General features: G+C 42.4%; 2 protein-coding genes across 4 annotated transcripts; both read right to left on the reverse strand.

Annotated features, from left to right (window-relative positions):
* Positions 1-1224: 1224 nt before the first annotated feature.
* On the reverse strand, positions 1225-4404 carry LOC117568503 (mitochondrial sodium/calcium exchanger protein-like). Of its 2 annotated transcripts, XM_034249197.2 has the most exons (8): positions 4294-4404; positions 4016-4236; positions 3150-3475; positions 3021-3095; positions 2493-2969; positions 2297-2436; positions 2013-2247; positions 1225-1549 (listed from the first exon to the last, which is right to left on the reverse strand). In XM_034249197.2, the coding sequence occupies exons 1-8, from the start codon at positions 4336-4338 to the stop codon at positions 1266-1268; spliced, it is 1803 nt and encodes a 600-aa protein (XP_034105088.1). In that variant the 5' UTR covers positions 4339-4404; the 3' UTR covers positions 1225-1265. The 2 variants fall into 2 exon arrangements, with proteins under 2 accessions (XP_034105088.1, XP_051859839.1); XM_052003879.1 differs by having other exon boundaries at positions 4016-4390.
* A 305-nt stretch (positions 4405-4709) lies between these two features.
* On the reverse strand, positions 4710-23314 carry LOC117568536 (protein patched). 2 transcript variants are annotated; one of them, XM_034249254.2, is made up of 6 exons: positions 22260-23314; positions 9082-9635; positions 7065-9012; positions 6794-7001; positions 6428-6699; positions 4710-6363 (listed from the first exon to the last, which is right to left on the reverse strand). In XM_034249254.2, the coding sequence occupies exons 1-6, from the start codon at positions 22392-22394 to the stop codon at positions 5452-5454; spliced, it is 4029 nt and encodes a 1342-aa protein (XP_034105145.1). In that variant the 5' UTR covers positions 22395-23314; the 3' UTR covers positions 4710-5451. The 2 variants fall into 2 exon arrangements, with proteins under 2 accessions (XP_034105145.1, XP_051859771.1); XM_052003811.1 differs by lacking the exon at positions 22260-23314 and adding an exon at positions 14946-15165.
* Between the last annotated feature and the right edge of the window lie 380 nt (positions 23315-23694).

Here is a 23694-nt window from a genome sequence, read left to right on the forward strand (position 1 = left end):
TTTAGGCAATTTCCGTATTTTAATACCAATAAATAAATACCAATAGCCAAGCAAATTGCATTGGTGCGTCACCATTGCTTATCCATCATCACTTCACATGACGCTCTGTAATCGCATGTTTTTAGCGTTGCCAGGGTTTATATTTAACGAAGTTACTGACTTACCGAACTCCTAACTGAACGAAGTAGCCTAGAAATATATCGACTTAACGAACTCCTAACTTACTGAACGAAACAGCATAGAAATGTACCGACATACCGAACTCCTAACTTACTGAACGAAAATATTTAGCTCAGAAATGAACCGACTGGCCAAACTCGTAGTTTACTGAACGAAAGTATTTGGCACAAAAATGTACTTGTTAAGTCAGCTAAGACACATACCTTACCTCAACAAGTAAATGATTCTTACCCATGCTGGTTCACAACGCAAATAAATAGTGTAATTTTAAGAAGTAGCTGCCAGATTTTTATACCCGCTACCCATAGGGTAGAAGGGTATTATAACTTTGTGCCGGCAGGAAATGTATAAAGTATATATATATTCTTCTATTCTATAAAGTATATATATTCTTGATCAGCGTCAACAGCCGAGACGATATAGCCATGTCCGTCTGTCCGTCTGTGTGTCTGTGTGTCTGTCCGTCCGTCCGTATGAACACCTAGATCTCAGAGACTATAAGAGATAGAGCTATAATTTTTTTTCGACAGCATTTGTTATGTTTGCACGCAGATCAAGTTTGTTTCAAATTTTTGCCACGCCCACTTCCGCGCCCCGCAAAACAAAAAAATCGAATAACAAGCGTAATTTTAAAGCTAGAGTTCCGAATTTTGGTATATATAATAACTACTATAGTAGTTATGATTTCTGAAAATTTGGTTGCGATCAGATAAAAATTGTCGAAGTTATAAAAGAAATATTTTTGTATGGGCAAAAACGCCTACTTACTATGGGTCTTAGTTGCTTTGGCTGACAATATGGTATATTGTGCCGTCTATGGTATATTTTGAATGCGGTACTATGTCGATATACCAAATATACCATTTGGTATATTTTCAGTATTTTTTGCAGTATATTCGGTATATTTTGAGAAAATACCGCAAATTATATTTATTTTATTCAAAATGGGTAGCGGGTATCTCACAGTTGAGTACACTCGACTGTAGCTTTCTTACTTGTTTGTCATGCATTAGAAGATCTACATATAATAATAATGATAATATATATAATATTAAAAAACAACATTTATTAATAGACTGGAATAGTTATCTGGGCTCAAACCTTTCATCATTCGTTATTTCGTGTACTATATCCCACTCGACAGCAACGGCATAAAGTATGAAAAGAGCAAGAATAGTCCAAGAAAATACAGCTGCCGACCGTCGAGGGGTAAAATTAAACAACGACAACCACCATAATGTGGTAACTATTGTAATGAATATAAATATATAGCAGTTGTCACCATGCTCGCCATTCAACCATATTGCTGATCCCACCTTATGAGTTTTCTCATTGTACATGAAGGCGACACCCATGCTTACAACAGTATCTGAAATTCAAGAAGTAGAAGGAGTTACAATTTTGATTGGTCAATCAAAACAGTTATGATCACAAGGATTTCGTTTTAAGATTGTTTTAGAAAGCGTAAATAGTAACTAAAATATTGATTGATCAATCAACAAAACATTTTTCCGTCAATTTGTTTTCATTTTAAACATATTTTAAAGAACAGAGACGAGTTCTTGTACTATTATCATAAATTTCATTTTTCTTAAGCATCTTAAAACAAAATTTTGATTGATCAATCAACTTTGATTGCTAGTCGGTTATTTTTTAATTATTTTTAAAAGATTAATGGTGTTCTACTAAAAGTATATTAAATTAAAATTTGGTATTCCAATCAAATTTTGATTGATCAATCAATCAATATATATTTTTTTTACAAATATGTCATCTGATAATCAATAAAATTGTTTCACGAGAGTTAAGGATATTACCAAATTACAACTTACTAAAAAAAGGTCCAGCAAAGACTCCCGTAAAAGCCAATTTCTCATATCCCTGGACGGTCATGGCATAAGAAGCCATCAGATTGATAACAGCACTGCCCATCGATCCAAATGTGATGTTCAAGAAGTGTTCGCTCAGGTGACACACGATGCCCACAATGGCAATGAGAACCTCAATCTCACTGCTGCAAATCACAATGATGACTAAGGAACTACTCGCACTTAGAACAATGAAAAGCTGAAATTATAATATTTAATGATGTTTCCGATTCACGAGCGAAACTTACAAAGTGATAATGAGGCGGTACATCGGTGCGGGCGTGGCAAAAAGTGGCGATGGCCAGGGGAACGGTGAGGCACAAAGACCACTTGGAGTAGCTGATGTTAAAGTCTGCGATCCAAGAGGTGTACGAATTGTTACACTTTGCTGTAAAGGGAGAGAGCTTGAGATGATTGATGCATGAGATTGATTGCTTAACCTACAATGTACGGCAGTGATAAGAAAGAATGGATTCGTCACGATCTGCGTGCAGTTGAGCAACTTGCTCCAGCCATGCTTATAGAGCTCATAATCCACCACGGGAACGAAGATGGTGACCAGTAGTCGCATAGGACACTGAATCAAGATGCAGAAGCGTTGACAGCGTCCAGCTAATCTCCATTCTGTGGCATCGATGGGATTCAGGGACTCCAAGAAGTCTGTCCACAGCAAGCGATTCTTTGGATTGTTCTTGTTGTGCAACATGGTGCGATTGGCTTCGTAATCCAAGCCCTCCTTTTTGAGTTGTGGCAAAGAGTTCTCCAAGGTTCGTCGTCTGCTTGTACGCAAGGAACTGCTGCGTATTTGCATATGCTGATGACGCATCAGTTCCCTTAAGGCAGTAATCCTTATCGCCAACTGGTTCTCGCGCTCAACTGAAGATGACTGTCGCTTGAGCTCAAGAATTTCCCGCTGTAGCTCTGCCAGAAAATCGCTTTAGAACTTTTACATGCTTAAGGAAGTCAACTCACTATTTATGGTCCAGCGCAGCAGTTTAAGGTCGATTATAATGACGATCAAGTAAAGCAAGTAAACGGAGAGCAAAACTGTAAAATTAGTTCAAGAATATAGACTGATTAAATAACTAAAATCTTCTTTACTTGAGCTGTCGGTGTAGCTCATGCATTGATTGTAGAACATCAGATAACGCAGCAGTTCCACAGCCAGCCAGAGGAACAACAATTCTAGCACCACAACAAACCAATCCATCTTAAAAGGTTTCATATAACAGATGAGGCCACCGCAGAGCAAAACGTTGACCACCGAGTCGCCAAAGGTTCCGGCAATTATAGCAGAGTCCTCTCGAATGGGCAGCAGATTGGCCACAAAGTCCGGACACGAGGCGCCAAAGGCAAAGAGCGTGGCACCAGCCACAAATTCGCTCAAATGCATCTTGACCGACAGAATCTTCAGCACGGGCATGAAACTAAGGGCAGCATACAAAAAAGTAAAAGTGCTACAGACGAGTGTAGCCGACTGTGAAATACTCGCTACTAATTTACAATAAGAGCTCAGCTTTGAAGTATTATTCTTTAAATATACCAAATTAATATAGCGAAGGCTATATTCGGTATATCGATATACTATTACATTACAAATATACCACCATATAGTTCAAAATATACTTCATTATCAACCAACTAAGATCCGACTGCAGCAACCCAAATAAAATAATTTCTTAAATAGCTTTTACAAATTTTATCTGACTGCAGCCAAATTTTTAAGAGTCACAAATACTATAAGTTAACATTGTGTAAACTAAAAACTAACTGAGGTCATAACCTACAGACGAACCGCAAGGCATACGGACATGGCTACAACGTATCAAATGTTGTCGCTGAACAAGAATATATATACTTAGTAGGGTCCTAATTGACTCCTGAATCTTACTTTCATTTTCTGAGGGCACAAAGCTCTAATATCCTTCTGCCCTCTGTGTAAAAAGAGAAACCATTCCAAGACTTACGAAATATCCACCACAATGGACATGAGCAACAGATAGTAGTAGGCAATTATCAAAAATATCAACATCACACAGATCTCAATGAACTTTTCGTGCACATTGAAAAAGCAGTACATCATCTCAAAGTAGTTGAAGTAACCCAGAATATCGCGACAGTTTTTCACTCTTTTGATCATCATGCAACGTTCATTGTAGGGCAAACGCAGCACAGCCAGGCAACTTATCTGTGGAATGAAGCTTTTCTTAGAGGCATGCAACTTGCGCAACTGATTTCTACTTACGTTACTCAGAAAGTATTTGAATTCCTCATCTAAAGACGTGGCCATACTTACAGCTTACATTAAACAAAATTTCTAAAAATGTGTAAATTAAAAAATATCGATTACTGAAAAATCACAGCCTCAAATTGGATATTCAAATTCGAAAACATAGTAAATACTTTCTATTTTTTTCTTCATTGTTGGACCAGTGTTTTAGTCCAAAACTTGGGACAAAAAAACAGATGGACATTCGGACATGGCTATATCGTCTCGGCTGTGGACGCCTATCTTGAATATACATATATACTTTATAGGGTCAGAGATGTCTTCTCTTCCTGTTACATAAAAAAAACATTAACTTACTATTAATTTAAATCCTATTTGAATCCCGCATAATACAAAAGTGTTGTATTCCTTTTCGCCACTAAAAACCCAGATTTGCACTTTATAAATTCTTTGTTTTTATTTAAATGCTTTCGCTTTTGTAGAAACTTTGTAAATGTCAAAAAGTTCTTCAACTCTTCCATTTTCTTGTCCTAACAATGAAAAATTTTGTTTGTAAGTACCTAAAGGAGGGACTCTTGTTTTGTTTTTGTTTTTTTTTTTAGTAAAATTCTCTTTCGTTCGTTTTATTTTTAAGCTTACATCATTGTTTTTTATATTTTGTTGTTTTTGTGTTTTTTGTTTTTAAGCGATACTATTTTGGTTCAAGTCCTTGTGTTTTATGTACATATTTAAACTAAATTAAATGCTATAAATTACTAGTGCTTTTTGACATTTGTGTGTGTGTGTGAATCTCGCATTAAATATATATCTATATATGTGTATATATAAGTACATAGCTGTGTTTGTGTTCGTGTGTGTGTGTGTGTGTGTTACAATAAATAACTCTATGTATAAAAATGCCTTAAGTACTAAATACAATACATACAAGGGGGGAGTTGCTGCTAGGCATGCGGAGAGAGCGTAGCAGCGTGCTCTATATATATTTCTATATATATAGATCTATACTAGACACACATACAAGTATGGGAAATTAACTAACATGCATACACATCATATACAGATTACAGATTAAGATACAGATATAGTATATATATATATATATATAGAGTGTGTGTGAGTGATAGTCGTTAATGGCTACAGGAACTAATGCAGAAGCAGCAGCTAGCAGCTGGGCTAACTGGTAAAGTTGTAGCTGCGCACCGCATGTCCCGGTGTGACCAGCTCCACTTTAATGTTGGCCGTCGCCGTCACCTTGGTGGTATTCCTATCCGAATGCGTCGTCTCCACCGTCACCTCCGGCTGCACAACAATGCTCTGCAGCTCTGGCGGCCCGTACTGCGACTGCGACACCTTGTGGTATGAGGGCTGTGGCACCGCATAGCTGCTGTTGCTGTTGCCGCAGCTGTTGCTTGGATACGTTGGTTCACGATCCCTTTCACGTTCCCGTTCACGTTCACGTTCACGCTCGCGTTCCCGTTCACGTTCCCGTTCACGATCACGTTCACGTTCGCGATGCTGATAGTTGATGTTGTTCATATAATGATTGTTCAGATTGTGATTGTAGTTGTGATGCATCGTCGGTGCTGACGGCGCACACCAATCGTTGTGCATTTGTATCGATGAATTGCTCGACTTCCACGACTGCGGCTCCTCTGTGATCGTCGTCAGCGACGGATCATTGATATTCATATCCTTGTGATAGTGATGCGCCTTGTGGCAATTGTTCGAATTCCGTGACGAGCCTCGCGAACCATTCACAATGAACGATTTGTTTGAGCGCTTGCTGCGCAGCGGCACCGGTGATGGCGTCGAGATGCGATCAGGATGCTCGAGCGGCACCAGTTCGCCCTCGGGTCCCAGCATGCTCAGTATGATGGGGAAGACGACGAGACTGTTGCAGGCGCCGACGCACAGCACGACGAGCAGCAGCCAGCAAAAGTGCCGTATGACAAACTCAAAGGGCGATGTGGAGAGCATAAACACAGCCATGCCCGAGGTGAGCATGCCATGGACCAGCGGACCCAGTGACAGCTGCATGGCCAGATGAATGCGTCGCTGTCTATTGCCCACCGATGTCATGAAGCCCTGCAAAGCATAAGATAACTATTAAAGACTATTCTTAACGTATCAATTAAAAGCGTAAACTTACCAGCGAAATGTGCACATTGAAGCAGAGCATCATGCCCACGCTGAGTATAAGTATGACGGCGGGAATCGCCGACAACTTGATGCCCAACAGCGTCATGGCGCCAAAGATCTGTGCCAGCGATGCGAGCACCGTAATGATGACCAACACGGCGGCCCATACCGAGAGCAGCAGCAGTGAGACCAGCAACATGGCGGCCAGGAAAGCACAAGCTAGAATCAACGCCAACGATGAACGCAGCGTCATGTACTGCTCCCAGAAGATGAAGGGAATGCCTGTAAGCAAACAAATGATAACGATTAATAAGGCAAATGAATAAGGAACTAATAAGCGTTAACTTGAATATATAATCGAACTAAAGACACCTACCGGAGGGATAGTTGGGTAGCCCGTAGCCCTCGAACTTGACACTTAGATCGCGTATGTGTCCGATTAGCGTTTTGATCTCCGACGTGTCCGTCAAGCCGTGTAGATAAAAAGGCATTTGGGCATAAACTAAAGGCAGACTCTTCGGTATCTTCAGATCGTACTCGGCGGGCGCATGATAATACTGACGTGGTTCCGGATACAGTTTTGCCTGCAAAAATAACACAACAAATCAGTCACAGTTTAATATGGAGAAGCGATGCTAGAAACTCACCTGAGAGGCACCGTAGGCAAACACATCGTTGGTGGCCCAGGCCGAGAGATAGTTGTAAAATGCCTTGGGATTGATGATGCCATCACTACTCACAAGTCGATTGCTGAGCACTAGATTCTTATTCACCGGATTATCCACATGTCCCGTCTGCACAATCAGCTTATAAGCGAGTATCGCATCGCTGCTAGCATTCCCATGCCATCCCTCAGTGGTGAGATTCTTGTTCGCAACCGCATCGTCAAAGATGCGCTGCAGATTCAACAGCCACTCGCGGAAGAGCACCAGCCAGAAATCGGGCAAACCTCCATTGTCGTTCTTGATCACATGCGGCACTCGGACGAAGGCTTCGTGGTAGTCGCAGAGCAGCTTCTGCTGTGTAGGATACTCAAAGTTGCCCTGGGTCACCGCAAACATGCTGTAGAAGCCAAAGAGACGCGTCTGCGCATCGAGGAACTTGTGCTCGTTGCTGTGCTTCGGTACCAGATCAATGATATCGAGGCCATCCTGCAGTGATCGTGCCTCGTATAGACTGAAGATCAGCGCACAGAGGAAACCCATCACGGTCAGAAATTTAACCCAGCTGCGCATGAGAAACGGCGTATAATACTTGAAGGCAAAACTCCTCAGCGAGAAGCAGGGCAGAAAGTAAGCGTTCTCCTCAGTTGTCGCTGGCACGTTCGAAGCTGATCCTCTTGACTCTAGCAACGGATTCTGTGCCGGCTGCTGTGGTTCCTGTTGCTGCTGCAGATTATTCGAATTCTTGAGGTGTCGAGAGCTGCGGCTGTTGTTGTTGTTCATTACCAGCTGTTTAGGCTGTTCCTTCCACACGGGAAAACAGCAGCAAAAGATGTCCGCTCTACCGGCGGTGCGACGACGCAAATCCAACGAAATCATGGCGGGGAATACCAGAAGAGCGGCAGCTAGGTTAAAGCACATCACAATCGCAGCCTGGAGACAAAACACTTTCAACGCTGGCACCGGAATGAAGACAGCTGCGGCAAAGGAGCCCGCCGTGCTGCAGGCGCTGAAGAGAATGCTGGGTCCGACCTTCTTCAATATAAGTTTGGTCTGCTCCTTGCGATTGCTCTCCGCATACGCTGCCGTCAGCATAAAGATGTGATCCACCCCGAGGCCAAGGGCCAAGAAAGGCACGACCTGGGTGCTAGCCGCATTGAAGACAATTCCCAGCAGTGCACACAAACCCAAGCCAGCTGCGGTGCTGAAGCACATGAGAAGCACGCCAGCGACGCCCACGCTACTCTGGCCACGCACAGGATCCCGCCAACGCAGCAGCGTGCAGAAGGCGTACAACACGGTGGCAGCAACTCCAATCACAATGCTCACTGCGCTCGGGTGCGAGAACTTGGCCAGGATGTCATCCAGGGTGGCGGAACTGAACACATAGATGTCGTAATTGGCAGCGATGCGGGATTGCTTGCGCAGCAGTTGCTCCACTTCGCGGGAGAAGTTGCGTTGCCACGCATTGAGCACTTCGGCCGCCTTCTCCTGTGACCAACCAATGTGATGCACCTTGTAGTTGTCCTGCCACTGATCGAACATCTCCTTCTCAGTCATCAGCTGCACCACCGTCTGCAGTGCCTTGGCCTTCTTCAGGTGTCCGCTGCGATTGCGTTGCGAGCCTCCCACAATCAATTGCTCCGGCCAGTGCATATACTTGGCCGCATAGCCATAGCAGCCGCCCGAGAGAATGGCACCCACATCTGGTGGTTGTGTGCTGTTCTTGTTGGGCGCTGTGTCCGGGCAGAGCGGATGCTGTGGGTTGAGACAGGGCTTCTCCATGTAGCCACTGGTGATGGCCGCACGCTTCAAGTACTGCTCGACGGTGTCAAAGTCAAAGCTGATCTTTTGATCGGACATTTTCTGCTTCATGAACTGCATCACCTCTGAGGGATTCAGCGTGCTCCACTGCAGATGTCGATTGAGGCCACTAGAAGGTAAGGAAAAGAGAACTTGGTTAGGTTCTGTCTGCAGTTCTAGTTCCCAACGTTCAACTTACGGTATAAAGACAGGAATTTCGGGTCCCAGCAGCTGGCTGCCCTCCCAGAAGCAATCCAGCGGCGTAATAATCGAACAGGGTATCAGATGCTTTAGTATCTGCTCAATGTAATAGTGTCCCTCGAAGCTGGGCGTTGTCGGTGAGTTGCACATGTCCTTCAGTCCCCATTCCGTGTCGTACATGTGCACCTTGACCGCCGTCGCCTTGATCAGCACCTCGAGATGCGATTGAAGCGCTTGCGGATGCAATACGGAGGCATTGGGATCGTGCGCCGTCTGGATGAGCAGCTGATGCGTCGTGGATACGTCCTCGCCAATTGTCTTTTGTGTGTAGGCGAGCTCGGATTCGAGTCGACCGCCTTCCTGTATCCACAGTTGATGCACCTTCGAATGGATCTGGGCGCTCTTGAGGCCCACACAGAACGTGCTGAGCATCAGGATGGCCACGAAGAGCACCTTGCCCGCATGCTTTTGCACCGAGCTGCCGAGCGTTTCGAGGTGGGATTGGAATACTGAACGCAGATAGATTGCCGTGCGGTTGCCACGCGCCTTGCCCTGCGAAAGAGAGAGAGAGAAAGAGAGAGAGAGTTAGTTTTCTGTTTTTTTTTTTTTTTTTTTTTTTGTAGCATATTTGTTTTTATTGCTCGTGTTGTTGTCTTTTCTCTGGCTCACATGCCATAAATAACGCATTAAAATTATAACGAAACAGCGTGTGGCCCAAAACCGCAGCCATATAATTTATATGTTTCCCCCCTCCAACTCTCATGCAGCATCTGCGATGAAGACATCAGCATCAGCATCACCATCAGCAGCAGCAGCAGCATCACCAGCATCCCCATCATCATCATCATCATCGTCATGGCATCCCAATCCAAAACCCAACCCATTCCATACAAAAGCAAAACAACACAAGACGCCGCCGTCGACGTCGACGCAGTCGCAGCCGCAGCCACAGCCGCCGCAACCTCAACCTATAATCGTCTGTTTGGCAATTGGAACTCAAGACCCACCAAGCTGAGCTGGCTTTGTAGCCCCCTCTGGCTTGCTGGCTTCCCTTGCCCTTCCCCTCGCCCTTTCCCATTCCCATTCCCATCGCTTTCTCGCCGTCTTTTGCCTGCACGGAAATTGAGCCCCAAATAATGAGGAGAACGCTAACGTCTCAATCGAACCTTTAACCGAACAGTCATTGCACAGTGGAAAGCTATTTAGAGAATCTTTTAGTAAATAGATCTGCCAAGACACGAATCAGTTTACTAAGATATTTTCCTTAGCATTAACTATTGTAAAAAGATGCTTTGAATGAAATTAAAAATTTGTTTACAATTAACAAATTTTTTTTTCCATTTTATTTTGTATTTTAATTTATTTATTGACCTATACATTTTTGTTTCTTTTTCTTTAATATTTAATTCTGAATAAAATGCCCTTTCAACATCCTTTAATTACTAAGAATTATAATATGATGTTCATTTAGAATTGAAATTCCTATTAATGCAATTTTTTGTTAATAACAAAAAAACAAAAAAAAAAGTATCTAAATCATTTTTGACTGACTGCGTCCCACTGTGCAGCGTTCGCCTCACCCAAGCCCAAACCCAACCTAAGCCTCAGTCGCAGTCGCAGCACACACATTCCAAGCTCGAAACGTCTCAATCTTTCGCCTGGGCTCTATTTAAGTTGCTGTTGTTTTTGTTTTTCCTCAAGTCAAGTCTCCTTTTGCTTTTATCGCTTTTCACAGATTTTCCGCACACAGTGAAATGTGGCCCAACCATTAGGCTGGTTTTAGGTTTTTAGTTTCGTGCTCACGCAGCAATTGCTGCTGTTGTTGTTGTTGTTGCGATCGCTGTTGTTGGTTTTGTAAAAAGCACAAGAGCTGAAAAATGACTTAAGTGGCATTGACTGTGCAAGGAAGACGACGGTTTTATTGTTGCTGGGCAGGCACTTTATGACTACCGTTAACAGAGAGCCACAGAGTGAAAGAGACAGAGGGACCCACTGCGCGGGAGTCAGCCATAAATAAGGCATGCCAAAAGGTTAGCTGCGCTTAGAGTCTCTCTTTCTCTCTCTGTGTGTTTGCTTTTGAAGTTATGCGTGGCATTTCTAGGTGCGTCCATTGCTAGAAAGAGCGACAGAGGGAGCGAGACAACACTAGTGCCGCACTTCCTGCTGTTGTTGTAGCTGTTTGCTTTTCTGTATGCAGTCGACGCGTCGCGACTTTGTGTCATTTCCGCAAAAATTCAAACTCAAAAGCGGCTCTGACTTTGTCGCTATTAATTAAGTCATTGACGGCAACACCGGCAAAGAAAACAACAACAACAGCAACGGTAACTGCAACAGCGTCGACTGCGTTTGCGGCGGCGTCTCTTTCAAGCTGCAGCAACAGCAGCAGCGCGCCGCATGTGGCGACTGCAACGGCGGCGACTGGGCGATTGCAATGTTCGTGGAATTTTTCCATAATTTGTGTAGCCTAGAAGAATGTTTTTCTCTGGGCAGAAAAACCTAAACAAAACAACGAAAGCAACAACGAAAAAATGGAAGATGCACAAAATTCTTGGAAGTACTGTGCGGGGCGCAACAATCTTGTAATGCCGCAGGTCGCAAGCAGCAACTACAGCAGCAACAACAACTAAAAATAAACTTAATCTAGATTCGGCAGCCCACAGTGCAGTGCAGCTCAAACTGTGCTTGATTGAGACATCACAGCGACGTCCGCTGTTAACGCTTGTCAGCTCAGCGCGCCATCTCTTTCTCTTGCTCTGCCTGTCTACCTCAATTCCTCTTTGCTTTCATCTTTCAGCCTCCTCTCAATCTGCAACAGGCTGCGCCAAATGCTGCCTGCTCCATGTGACATATCATCAATCTTGCCTGCTGTTGTTGTTCCTCTTCCTACTCCTCTTCTTCTACTTCTTGCAGTTGGTGTTTGTTGTTGTTTCTCCGATACACCCGCAGCTGCTGTCGCTGTCGCTGCCAACGTCGACTTCGACGTCAACGTCGCGTCGTGAGGAAATGTCACAAATTGATTTATGGCCTCTGCTTGCCTTGCTTTCATCTTGTTGTTGCAGTTGCTGTTGTTGTCGCTGCTGTTGTTCTTTGCTTTGTATGTGCTGCTTTTTCTTTGTAAGACACACAAGCACAGCGTCTGGCAAACTCTGGGGAACAACTTCATTAGAAATGCGCATTTTCGTCCTAATCCTCTGCGCATGGCTAATCCCACGACACAGTTTGACAAGCACTGCATGTAGCTGTGCCGTGACGAATATACGCCTGCGCACGACCGAGACGGCAACACTGCCCGTGACAGTGTGACAGGTGCATTGTGTGGCAATCGAAAATAAAATGGATTCCCGTAATGAGATGCTCCATTAGGTTTCGACTTCATTTTGTAACAATTTCAATTTGTTGAACACAAAGAAAGCCTCAGCCACTAATCAATCAAAAAAGTTCCATGTCAGTCGGGACATCCATATGAATAATTTAGCCAAAGACCCCAGACGACCCCCACGGGCTTTGACTACTTAATTACACGCCACATTATAAGCAGAAGTCGCTACACAAAAAAATATATGAAAACATTTCCATGCCCATTCCAAAGAACAAAAACAAAAAAATGAAAGAAAAGAAAAAAGCAAAAATGATATTCAGTATACGCAGCTAAGGCGCGATCCATAATTTGAATAGGAGAGGCCAGTTATAGTTATGCCGCAATAAAAAACGAATGCAAAGCGCTTTTTGGCATAAAACGAAACCCAATATATGTATGTATCGGTTGGACAAAAAAACGACGTGACGGACCACCCAGTTGATTCATAATTATCATATTACTCACTTCGAAACGAATGAGATATCAATAGATATGCTTCTTGGGCAATATAATCCGTATTTTGTTCCCTCCACTCATTGAACGGAAAGATTTAGGTATTCCAAAAATAAACATTTTTTCGACACAAACAGAATGGGCCCACTTAAAACTTAAATCATATTTCGTTCGATACAGAAATGAGTTGGAACTGGCATAATTTATGGCAATTAAATATAGATTTAAGATAAATTCTTTAGATAATGTTTTTCTATTATCATCGTAGTCATAAATTACATAAATATTTTAATATAAAATGCATAAGATTTACACATACTGCTTAAATATTAAAATAATTCAAAATTTATCGTGAATACGCTTTTACACATAAATCATTCGCATTGAGTTTGAGAGCCCGGTTTTAAAATTTAAGCTAGTCACAATAACAACGGCATCTTTATCCTTTATAATGCCCGCTTCCTTGGATATTTTAATACCACGTTTAAGGCGCTCATCAACATCAATATCGCCGCTGCTATCGTAGCTAATTGTGAAAATACCACGATATAGATTCGACTGACGTGCAATCATATCATTGCCAGTAATGAGACTTATAATTGGACAAGGCGGTCGATATCGGCTCAACATAAAAGTCGTATTTCCCGTGGAAGTCAGGACTATAATCGCCCGAACATTGCTATTAATCGCCGCACTGACTGCAGATATAATCATCGCAGCCTCCAAATCGATTTCTTCTTCATTAGCATTAACAAGATCCGTAAACAAATTATCGCTCCACACAGCAGCTTCGGCCTCCTGACAGACTCGAGTCATGACTTGGACACATTGCAAAGGATATTCACCCATAGCCGTTTCTCCCGATAGCATGACACAATCGGCGCCATCGAGCACCGCATTCGCTACATCTGAAAGTTCGGCACGGGTGGCGCGAGGTTTTTTAATCATAGACTCTAGCATTTGGGTGGCACAGATTCCTGGTTTCCCAGCCATGTTACATTGAGCGAAAATCGTTTTTTGAGCAAGAAAAACCTTTTCCGCAGGAATTTCAATTCCCAGATCGCCACGGGCCACCATAATGCCATCGGAGGCTTCAATTACTTTAGCAATATTTTTCATGCCCTGATGATTCTCGATCTTAGCAATGATCATTATTTTTTTACCCTTCTCACCGAGCAAGGAACGTATCTCCTCGATGGCATTAGCATCGCGAATAAATGACGCAAATATCATGTCTAATTTCTGGTCTACAGCAAATTGTATGTCAGCTTTATCCTTTTCGGAAACGGACGGCAGATCCACATCAATGCCTGGCAAATTGATGCCTTTGCATGAACCCAATTTTCCACCATTTTCTACTTCGCAAATCAACTCATCCCCACTGATATCTTTAACTAGCAACGATATCAATCCATCATCCAAAAATACTCGATTTTCGGGTTTCAATACTTTTGTTATATTCGCATAATCTACGAAAACCTTTTCAACAGTGCCATTCTTCTGCAACTCCTGATTTGTGCTCAACCGAAATGTGGCACCTTTTTTCAATTCAACACTTGAGGTACCACTGCCCGCTATGAGACCTGTTCGTATTTCAGGACCCTTGGTATCCAAGGCAATTGCCGTATGATTCTTGTATCCCAATTGTTTGCTGTAAATTTCTGAAGCTTTCCGCAAATTGACAATTGTTTGGCAGTGCTGAGCGTGAGTGCCGTGGGAGAAATTCAAACGTGCTATATTCATGCCAGCCTCCTTCAATTTCACCATCATTTCCACACTTTGCGATGCAGGGCCTATGGTGCAAATGATGCCCGTGAGGCGTTTAAAAGTAATCTCCTGATCATAGTTTATGCGACAAGAATGCTCCAAGAGACTACGAGAGAGTACCTCAGTCTGTTTGCTATATGCATATATAGGGAGAGAGCAGTATAGTGACGGATCACCGTTGGAGTTTTTTGCCCGCATTGATGAATGCTGCATTACAGCTGCTGCTTTTTTGCAACAAGTCGTAAAAATCGAAAACTCGATTTTGGAGATATAATAAAACTTACGCTTGGTTGCCCAGTCTCTTCACGTAACGCTTTGACATAAAATGTGTAGATCCCATTAAAGTTATATCCCGCGCAAAGGCGTTCTTGAATACACAATTGAGAGCATGTTGCTGACATTTAGACATGTGGATGTCCGTTTTATTTTAAAAATAGACTTCTTTTTTACTATTTTATGTTAAAGAACAATCAAGAAAATTAAGTGTAATCTGAATAAATACACACAAAAAAAAAAAAACTGTCAAGGCCTATGTGATTTTAAGTTATAAAGTTCAAGACTCCTAAGAAATAATGTGAGATCACAATTTATGCAAATTCACTTTAAGCAATGACAACACCCTTGTCCCACTGTGCAAGCATAATTTCTCTATCTCTCTCTCTCGCCCTCGACGACCCGCATTAAAAGCACAGCCATGTGAGTATTACGCTTTATGATCTGTGTGTATGTATGTACATACATATGTACATATGTGTGAGTGAGAGAGCCACTGGACCACACACAATGCTCACATTTAGTTACGCACTCTGTTTAAACGCGCCAATTTTTGCGGCTAGGCAAGCAATTAAAATAAAGTAAATGGGACGATGACGACGCATGCAAATCGCCATTTGCCGGCACTTTATGGCGCCTCTTAAACGTGACCAGCAAGCGTTCATGCATGTATTATTTTTATTTTTATTATTTTTGGCATTGCGTCGCTCTCCATTCAACGGAATCGGGCAAACAAAAAAGAGAAGCAAAAAGAGAAAAAAAAGGGTTTGAAGGTCATTGGAGCAGCTGAAACTGTTTGGCAACTCGTGAGATCGCCAGACGGCAGACGGCAGCTTTCGTTACCGTAACCAACGCCGACGACAACATCATTGCAATCACAGGTGACAGAGCGAAACACAAGCATAAGCAACTAAGAGAGAGGAGCCTGTGAGAAGAGAGGTAGCGGTTGACTTTGTTGCTAAGCTGCTCTTTTGCTTTTCAACTCATTTCCACAGCTTTTTTGTCGATTGTTGTGGTGTAGGCGTTGCAGCCGAAAAAGCTACAAAAAAAAAAACAAAAATAAAATAAACTTCAACTGGCGGCTGTCATAAAATTGCAGCAATAACTTTAAATTTAACTTCACCTGCCCCGCAAGCAACGGCAACATCTCACTGCTTGTTGCTTTGCTTTCAAGCAATTTAATTTCTTTATTATTTTCATACGAAACACACAGCCACACACACACTGACGCATGCTCGTACACAGGCTGTTGTCGGTCAGGTAGCCAAGGCGGCCACGTCGCTCATTCTCAGTCTCATTCAGACACAGGTACACACGCATCGAAATCGAAACGAAACAACGAACGAGAGCGAGAGGGCAAGACAAGGCAAGGGCTATGCTACAGGGCGACAGCCGTGAGTGTGAGTGTGAAGGCTTCAGCCTCGTCTTGGGCCTGAGCCCTGCATGGCCCTACACTACACACTACACTCTGCTATGCTATGTTGTGTGTGTGTGTCCGTTGCTTGTCCAGCCTGTCCGTTAACTGCTTTTTCAGTGAATTCCGTGATTATTGCTTGAATGTTTCTTTCCGGTACTCGCATTGCTCTTTGGTCTCCTCTGTCTCGCTCTCTGCCTGAAGTCTCTATCACAGCCTCAGTCGTAGTCGCAGTCGCAGCAGCAGACGAGCAGCCGCAGCGCAGTCGCAGTCAGAGTCTCAAGCCTCCGTTTCTGTTTCTGTTTTGTCTGTCTCGGTGTTGCTGTCTCATTTTGCTGCCCAATGTCACTGCGTCGCCGTCTTCTTCTTTGCTTTTGGTACCTTTTTATACCCGCAATACGTAACTTAGAAGGGTATTAGAACTTGTGGGAATTGAAAATGTATTCGACCCAATGAACTAGTTACTTTAGTTTTTCAACTACAATTTCATGTATACAATAAGTTCTTATTTTTTAATTTTTTATAAGTTTTAATTCAGGAATTATCATTAATTCATTTTTATTTTCTTCACAAAATATTTTTGTATTCCACAAAGATGGCTAACGGGTATCTCACAGTCGAGCACTCTCAACTGTTTTGCTTTCTTGCTTGTTCGTTACTGCGACGGCTGCTGTTGTTGTTGCTGTTGTTGCTGCTGCTTTTATCTGCTTCGCTCGGTCGGCCGGCCGGCCCGTCCGCTTGCTGTGTGGTCAAGTTAATGTCTTCATAATTCTTTTGATTTTTTTTTTGTTCGTCTTACGTTCGTTCGTTGCTGTTGCTGTTGGTTTTATTGTTGTTGTTGTTGTCGCTGTTGCCCCGTTGCTGGGGCACGCTGATGAAGACAATAACAGTTTTATGTGCGGCCAGAAACAGAGGTAGGGCTCGGGTCTCGGGACCCGGGTCTCAGTCTCAGTCTCGAGACAACTCAACTCAACTCAACTCGTAGCCGAGCCTAATGAAGCTGGCTGAAAAACACATTTCGACTTCCAGTTCTCTCCACCCCTCAATAAAGTTGTTTGCGTCTCTCTCACTCTCATCATATCTCTTTCTCTTTCTTGTTTGGTGTGAGGCCTCAAAATTGAGCTGTCAATTGTTGGGGCAACGTGTGGGCGCTATTTGGGGCAACAACTTGAGACCAATTTTTCGGCACCGGGTATTTTTAGCTTTAATTGAGGGGGGAAAAGAAACATGCGCTCTTTTTCCCCAAAGTGATCGCTCAGCTGCTAAGACGATTACGGAGTTAAAGGATCAAAGAGATCAAAGATCTAGTCGCTAATTTATGGTTCCCAGTTGGATGGGTTCAAGTTAGAGCTAAATGTAAAGCGTATGTAATATTTATAATCTCTTACACACAAGGCGGAAATTTCAAGTTCTCGTTCAAATAATCTAAATATCTTCTTTAGACTAAATATCGGCGAACACAAGTTGAAAGCAGACTGGAAAATAAATATTATAATAAGATAAGAAAAGATAAGATCAGAGATCACTCGTGGAACAGGTGTAACGCACATAAATCATGGTCACACTTTAGACCAATATTTGTTATACGAAACGCGACCAAGGCAAACACTAATAAATTTAGAGAGAAAAATCGAAATCACAATAATATCTCTTTTAAAGAGAATGAGAAAAAAGCGAAAGATCAAAGTGAACCGAGGGGGCGAGTCTCAAGTGGAGAAAAGACACTTGTGTGCGAACTAATCCTTAAGCAAACACACGTCTCAGAGAGACCTCATTCCAGGAGGTAGAACCTCCAGTTATGTACCTGCATAAATTGATTCAGCTCCAAGGAACTGAAGTCGAACCGCAGGCTGCTCTTCCAAGAAGAAGGATAGACCCCTGGACGTGTTGATGAAGATATCTCACGCCTACAAGCGTTTCCGGCTTACAGTTGTCAGAGGGTTGAGTGCAAGAGAGAGAAACGTCTGCATTTTGAGGGAGGAAGTGCTCGACCTTAACAAGACCGTAACTGTAATTGAACATGCTGGGCGTGTTGCAACTAAAGCATAGGGGCGTTGTAATGCTGCTTCGCAGAAAGACAGAAGCCAGAGGATACCAATCGCCTTGACTTTCGTCGAAGTGCTCCTCAAAAAAAGTGTAAAGAGTTTTGGGAAAGGCAACTCAGCTAAAGAAGGGATAAGCTATCAAAGTCTTTCTCGAAGTGCGCTGATCTATTGGCAACTATTTTAACGGAGAGTAATTGAATAATGTCAGTAATCTTGAGGACTTTCTTTAATAAAGTTTAAAGTTGAAAGAGTTTAGACTTTTCTTCCTATTTATTGCATCTCTACAATGTAAACGAATTCCATTTTATCCCAAAGTATCTTTAGTTCCTTTGAACTTGCTCCAAGTGGGAGTTCAACATTGTATATCGCATATCTTCCATAGTGTAAACATCTATATGTGGATTGTGTATTTGTTTGCCATGCAAAAGATTTTTGCGCTCAGCTTGGTCTTGTGTTTACCGTAGTGATTACGATGCAGCTGCTTATTTATGATTCGAGGGTTTATGCTACTGGTTTTCGATTTTGGCCATGTCAATTTCGAGTGAGAGAGCCAGAAAGGCAGCGAGAACGAGATGGAGAGCCGCATCACAAATATTTGTTTTTCATGTGCTGTTGTGAAAAGATCGGGGCGGCGGCATGACTAAACAAATTTGTTAGCCACCGCCGCATGAACAACAACAACAACAACAACAGCAACAGCAACAACAACGAAAACTTCTTCAAAATGCCGCCAATGTTTCTCAACTTCCTGTGTTGAGTGGTTTTGTGTGCCTTACAATTGGCACAGCGTCAGTTGAGAGGGGGCGAGAGAGACAGAGAGAGAGCGAGTGCGAGGGGGACTTGTGCCTTGGCCCCGACGATTTCATTCATGAATTTGTATGTGCGTACGTATACAAATGTATCTGATAGATACAAATACAAATACAAATACAATGATCCTCGCATTCATTCGTACATGGTCTGCATCCATAGTGCGGCATTGCCATAAATAAATTTGCGGCACAAGCAAATGTGAAACGTGTCACTGCTTGTGAGCTCCACCACACTCACAGATACCCTGTAGTTTGATAAGTTATTAAATTAAATAAAATCTTATAATGAAAAGGGAACAAGTAAAAATGTAAAGCAATTTGTATCTAATACTAAGGAAACTTAATAGATCCTTTTTCATTTTTTTTTTTTGAGAAAGATCTAAAAAGTTCTTTATGGTCTCGTCTTCTTCCCTAGTTTTCTTCTAGTTAGGTAAACCCCTAACCGACAATCGTTATAGGGTATGCGCTAATGGCTAAAGAATTGATAGAGTGAAAATCATATTTATCATTAGCAACAACAACAACTGAAGTATTGATCAATTCCAAGCTCAATTTGGCATTCAGCTCATTCATGAAAACGTCACCCTCGGACCTCCCAGAAGTTGCCAATAAATTGGTGTGGTTGTTGTTGCTGTTTTTTGCCCCTTGTTTTTTATGGCAAACAGAAAATAATAAACATAACGTTCGGGCCATTTGCATTTTGGCCAGGCGAAACGAGCCAAAAAGGTAACAAATGCATTTCATTTTACTGTTGCCGTTGTTGTCAGTTCTTTCGCCTTTTCGCTTGTCGCTTTTGTTGCTGGGCTTCGTTAGACAATATTAATGTCTTAATATATTTCGTTAAATTGAGTCATTAAAATAAATCGCCCATCGTCGTTGATGACGACGGCGCCGTCACGAGCAACAACAGGCCAAAAGCACAAGCAGCAGCAGCAACAACAAAAACAACAACGAAAACCACAAAAAAAAAGAGGAAAACAACAAAAACAATGCACGACAGCAACAACAACAACAACTACGAAGTCGACCACACCTCAGCTGCAATCGCAGTCGACTTCGCAGTCAACAGCGTCTGATGCTGTTGTCGATCGATCGCTTGCCACAACTTTCGAGAAGTTCAATGCAAGCAAGGAAACTTTGTAACGTTACAACAGCAAATAATTGAGATGCAGACACAACCATGCAGCAGCGAGAAAGAGATGGAAAGAACCAGAGAGCTCGGCTGGCTGCCTGCAAGCATAATGAAGACATCAAGTTGTAAAAAGCGCCGCGAAAGGAAGGCAATGGGCAAAAGGAGAAGCAACGAGAAAAAGTTCAGACAACAACACAACACACAACAACAACAGTTGCCCACAGTTTGACAGCTACTGAGCGCAGGCAAAAGCGCGTGCGTCAGTGAAATGTTTCGTTCTTTTTTTTTCTTAGTTATTTTTGTTGTTTTTTTTTTGCTTGTTCCGTCGTGGGCCACCCGCGCTCACAAAATGTACAAACATACGTACAAATCATTTGTGTGTGTCATGTGTGTGTATGTGTGTGATTGTGTTTCTTCTAGCTGACGTGACGCGCTGTGTGCGGTGGCGGCCTCTACAATTCCTCAACAGCAACAACAACAACAACAAAAGCAGACAAACAGAATGCTTTTGGCAAACGACGACGATGGAGAAAAAAAAACTAAACAGTATACAAAACAACGACAGCACATGAAAACGTACGATAAAAAGTCAAGGAAATATTTTCTACGACATTTGTATGCTCTATAATAATTCCTAGAAAAGTCTTAATCTTTTTATCACGCATTTCTTCCGCTACTGCCAAAACATATCTACGCTTCGTAAACATTAACAGTTATCTTTTAGATTTCGTTAAGTTTATAACTTCGCACATATCACGCCGCCAAGCTACAAAGCTCCATTCCATCAAAGAGCAAATCAAAAATGTTTTTGTTGCCGTCGTCTGTTGCTCTGCCTTCTTCTTCTCCACACACACTCACACATTCCCCATTTACATTGAGAGGCTCCTGCTGCTGCTGCAGTCGCAGTCAGAGCTTCACTGTTTTTGGCACTCGTTGTCGTTGTTTTTGTTGTTGTCTTGTGCAGTTGTTATTTCTGCTGCTGCGAGTGTTGTTTTTATTTTTTTCTTTTTTTGCGGTCGGTCAGCAATGACGACGACGTCGCCGCAGCACAGTAGCACAAAATAATGAAGTTGTTTTTGTCTGTGGCTCTGGAAACTGCGATCAACTTGAGTAGAGTTGGAGTTGGAGTCGCACTCGAAGTCGGAGGTCTTTGGGGTCTTTGGGCCCTGCTGTGCGCCAAGTGAAAATAGCTTTGGCTTTGATTTGTGCAACAGTTGACGTGCATTTGCTTTTGCTTTTGCTTTTGCTGATGTTGTTGTTGCTTGCTGTCACTTGAAAAGTCAGTGAAAACTCAAACATACTATAAAAGTAACAAACACATACAGGCACAATGCATTTGCGAGTGTATATGCGTGTGTTGTTGATCTATTTTTGTCTTTGAAATATGCTCAGCATACAAAGTAGGCCTATGCTACGTAACAGTTTGATGTTAATTAATAGTGACAATGAGGGATGCGAGCAAAGATAAAAGCTTTCATTATTAAGAGATCTTTAACCCCAAGTACTTTATTTATTTATATTAATGATATCTCTAATCGCAGATAACAGATGTTTTTATCTAAGAAGCTTTTTATACGTTTACAACTTAATTCGCTGGCATTTGGTTTGGTTTATTAATTCAACCACAACAACAATTCAGCTGAAATCGATTGTTTACGATCTTCGTTGGCGTTGTCAACCGCCTTCTTAACCTCTCCCCTCTCTAGCAAACAACTCTATTAAAATAAATTGAGCACAACCAAAAACCGAAACGAAACCGAAATGAAAACGAAACGAAACGCGCGAAGAGACGTATAAAAAACGGCGAGAGATATCAGCAATAAATTGTATTAAAAACTGTCCGAACGGCTTAATGACTTCATTAAACAAAGCTAGGCCTGGAGATTGCTTTGCTGAATCTTTTATTTCGTTTTCTCACTTACCTTATCAATTTGATCGAGCGCCACTTGAGCGTCCACCCAGCTGGTGCGTATGTAAAGATCCGAGAATAATTTCTCATCGACAACATCGCCGTGTGTGTCCGGTACTCGCGGCAGGCTCTCCCTATCCCTATCCATGTTTGTGTATATGTATTACGGTGTGTATTGGTGTTGGTGTGTGCAAGGATAAAGTGTTTGTGTGGGTGTCACACAACGCGCTCTCTCTCTCTCTCGCTCACCGCGTCTCTCTCAGTATGAAGCTATGCTGTTAACTAACAGCGACAGAAAAGTGCTACCAATCTGCCTGAAGTTCGCTCTTTTGCTATGTCTCTCTATCTGTGCTTGTGTGTGTGTGCGCGTGTATTGTTTATTTTTGTTATTGATGTTCAAACAAAAAAAAAGAACACTATGCTTTTTTTTCTTCTCTCAAATTTTGTATTCAATTTGTAGCTGCATTTTCGGAACAAATGCAAACAACAACACACCACATTTGCACAACACACATTTCAAACTAAAAGCGCTCTCTCGTTATCTCTTTTGTTTTTGTTGTGATTGCTGGCTTCGCGGTGGCTTTAACTCGATGTAGACTCGTGTTTGAGATAGCTTCACTTGGGGACAGCATTTGTGCACATTTTACACAATAATTTCAACAATTTTCACACATAATTCACATATTTTCCGTTGCCGTTTTCGGATGCGACGCGAACGTCTCTCTCAGATATTTCCACCACAAAGCTGCATCACGTTTTTTCCTTTTTTCTTTTGCGCTCTCTTTTTATGCTCGCTGCGCGTTTTGCTTTTTTGTATTTTTTGTTGTTTTACACACACTTTGCGCACGTAGACGTTTCGTTTTGGCTTTTGATATTTAAATTAATTTTTAGATATTGATCAATTTGTATACATATAGAATGTATAAATTTCAACACCGTTGTTGTTACTGTATGTTTAGCGAGAAGAACACACAATTTGATCTTAGCTCGACTTATACAAAATAATTTGCATTCAACGCGTTTTTCGTTAGTGCCGCTCACGCAATGAGCACAACCGTTTCGTTCGAGGATCGCACGCAGTCTGTGAGATACAGAAACGTTAACGTTTTCGTCTTCTGGCTGCACATTGTTTTTACTTTGCCATGCTGTTAACTCGAAATGGCACTGTTAAGCTTAAAATGAGCATGTTACATGTACAACGAAGATACTTTGCGAGAGAGAGAAAGAGAGAGGGAGTGAGAGATGTACATCTCGCAGTGGCAACTTCAGCAGGTCTACAACTTCATTAGCGTGCAGTGCGCTGTATCTGTGTGTGACGCCAAGACTCTCTTACTCGACGTTCTCATGCCTATGCACTCTCGCTCTGACACTGTCTTTTGCTCTGCTGCGGCCATTTTGATTTGAGCGCGAACGCTGCTCGCAACTAGGGCTACATCGTTCTCGCCGTT

Source organism: Drosophila albomicans, chromosome 3, assembly GCF_009650485.2.
Source record: "Drosophila albomicans strain 15112-1751.03 chromosome 3, ASM965048v2, whole genome shotgun sequence".
Taxonomy (NCBI): domain Eukaryota; kingdom Metazoa; phylum Arthropoda; class Insecta; order Diptera; family Drosophilidae; genus Drosophila; species Drosophila albomicans.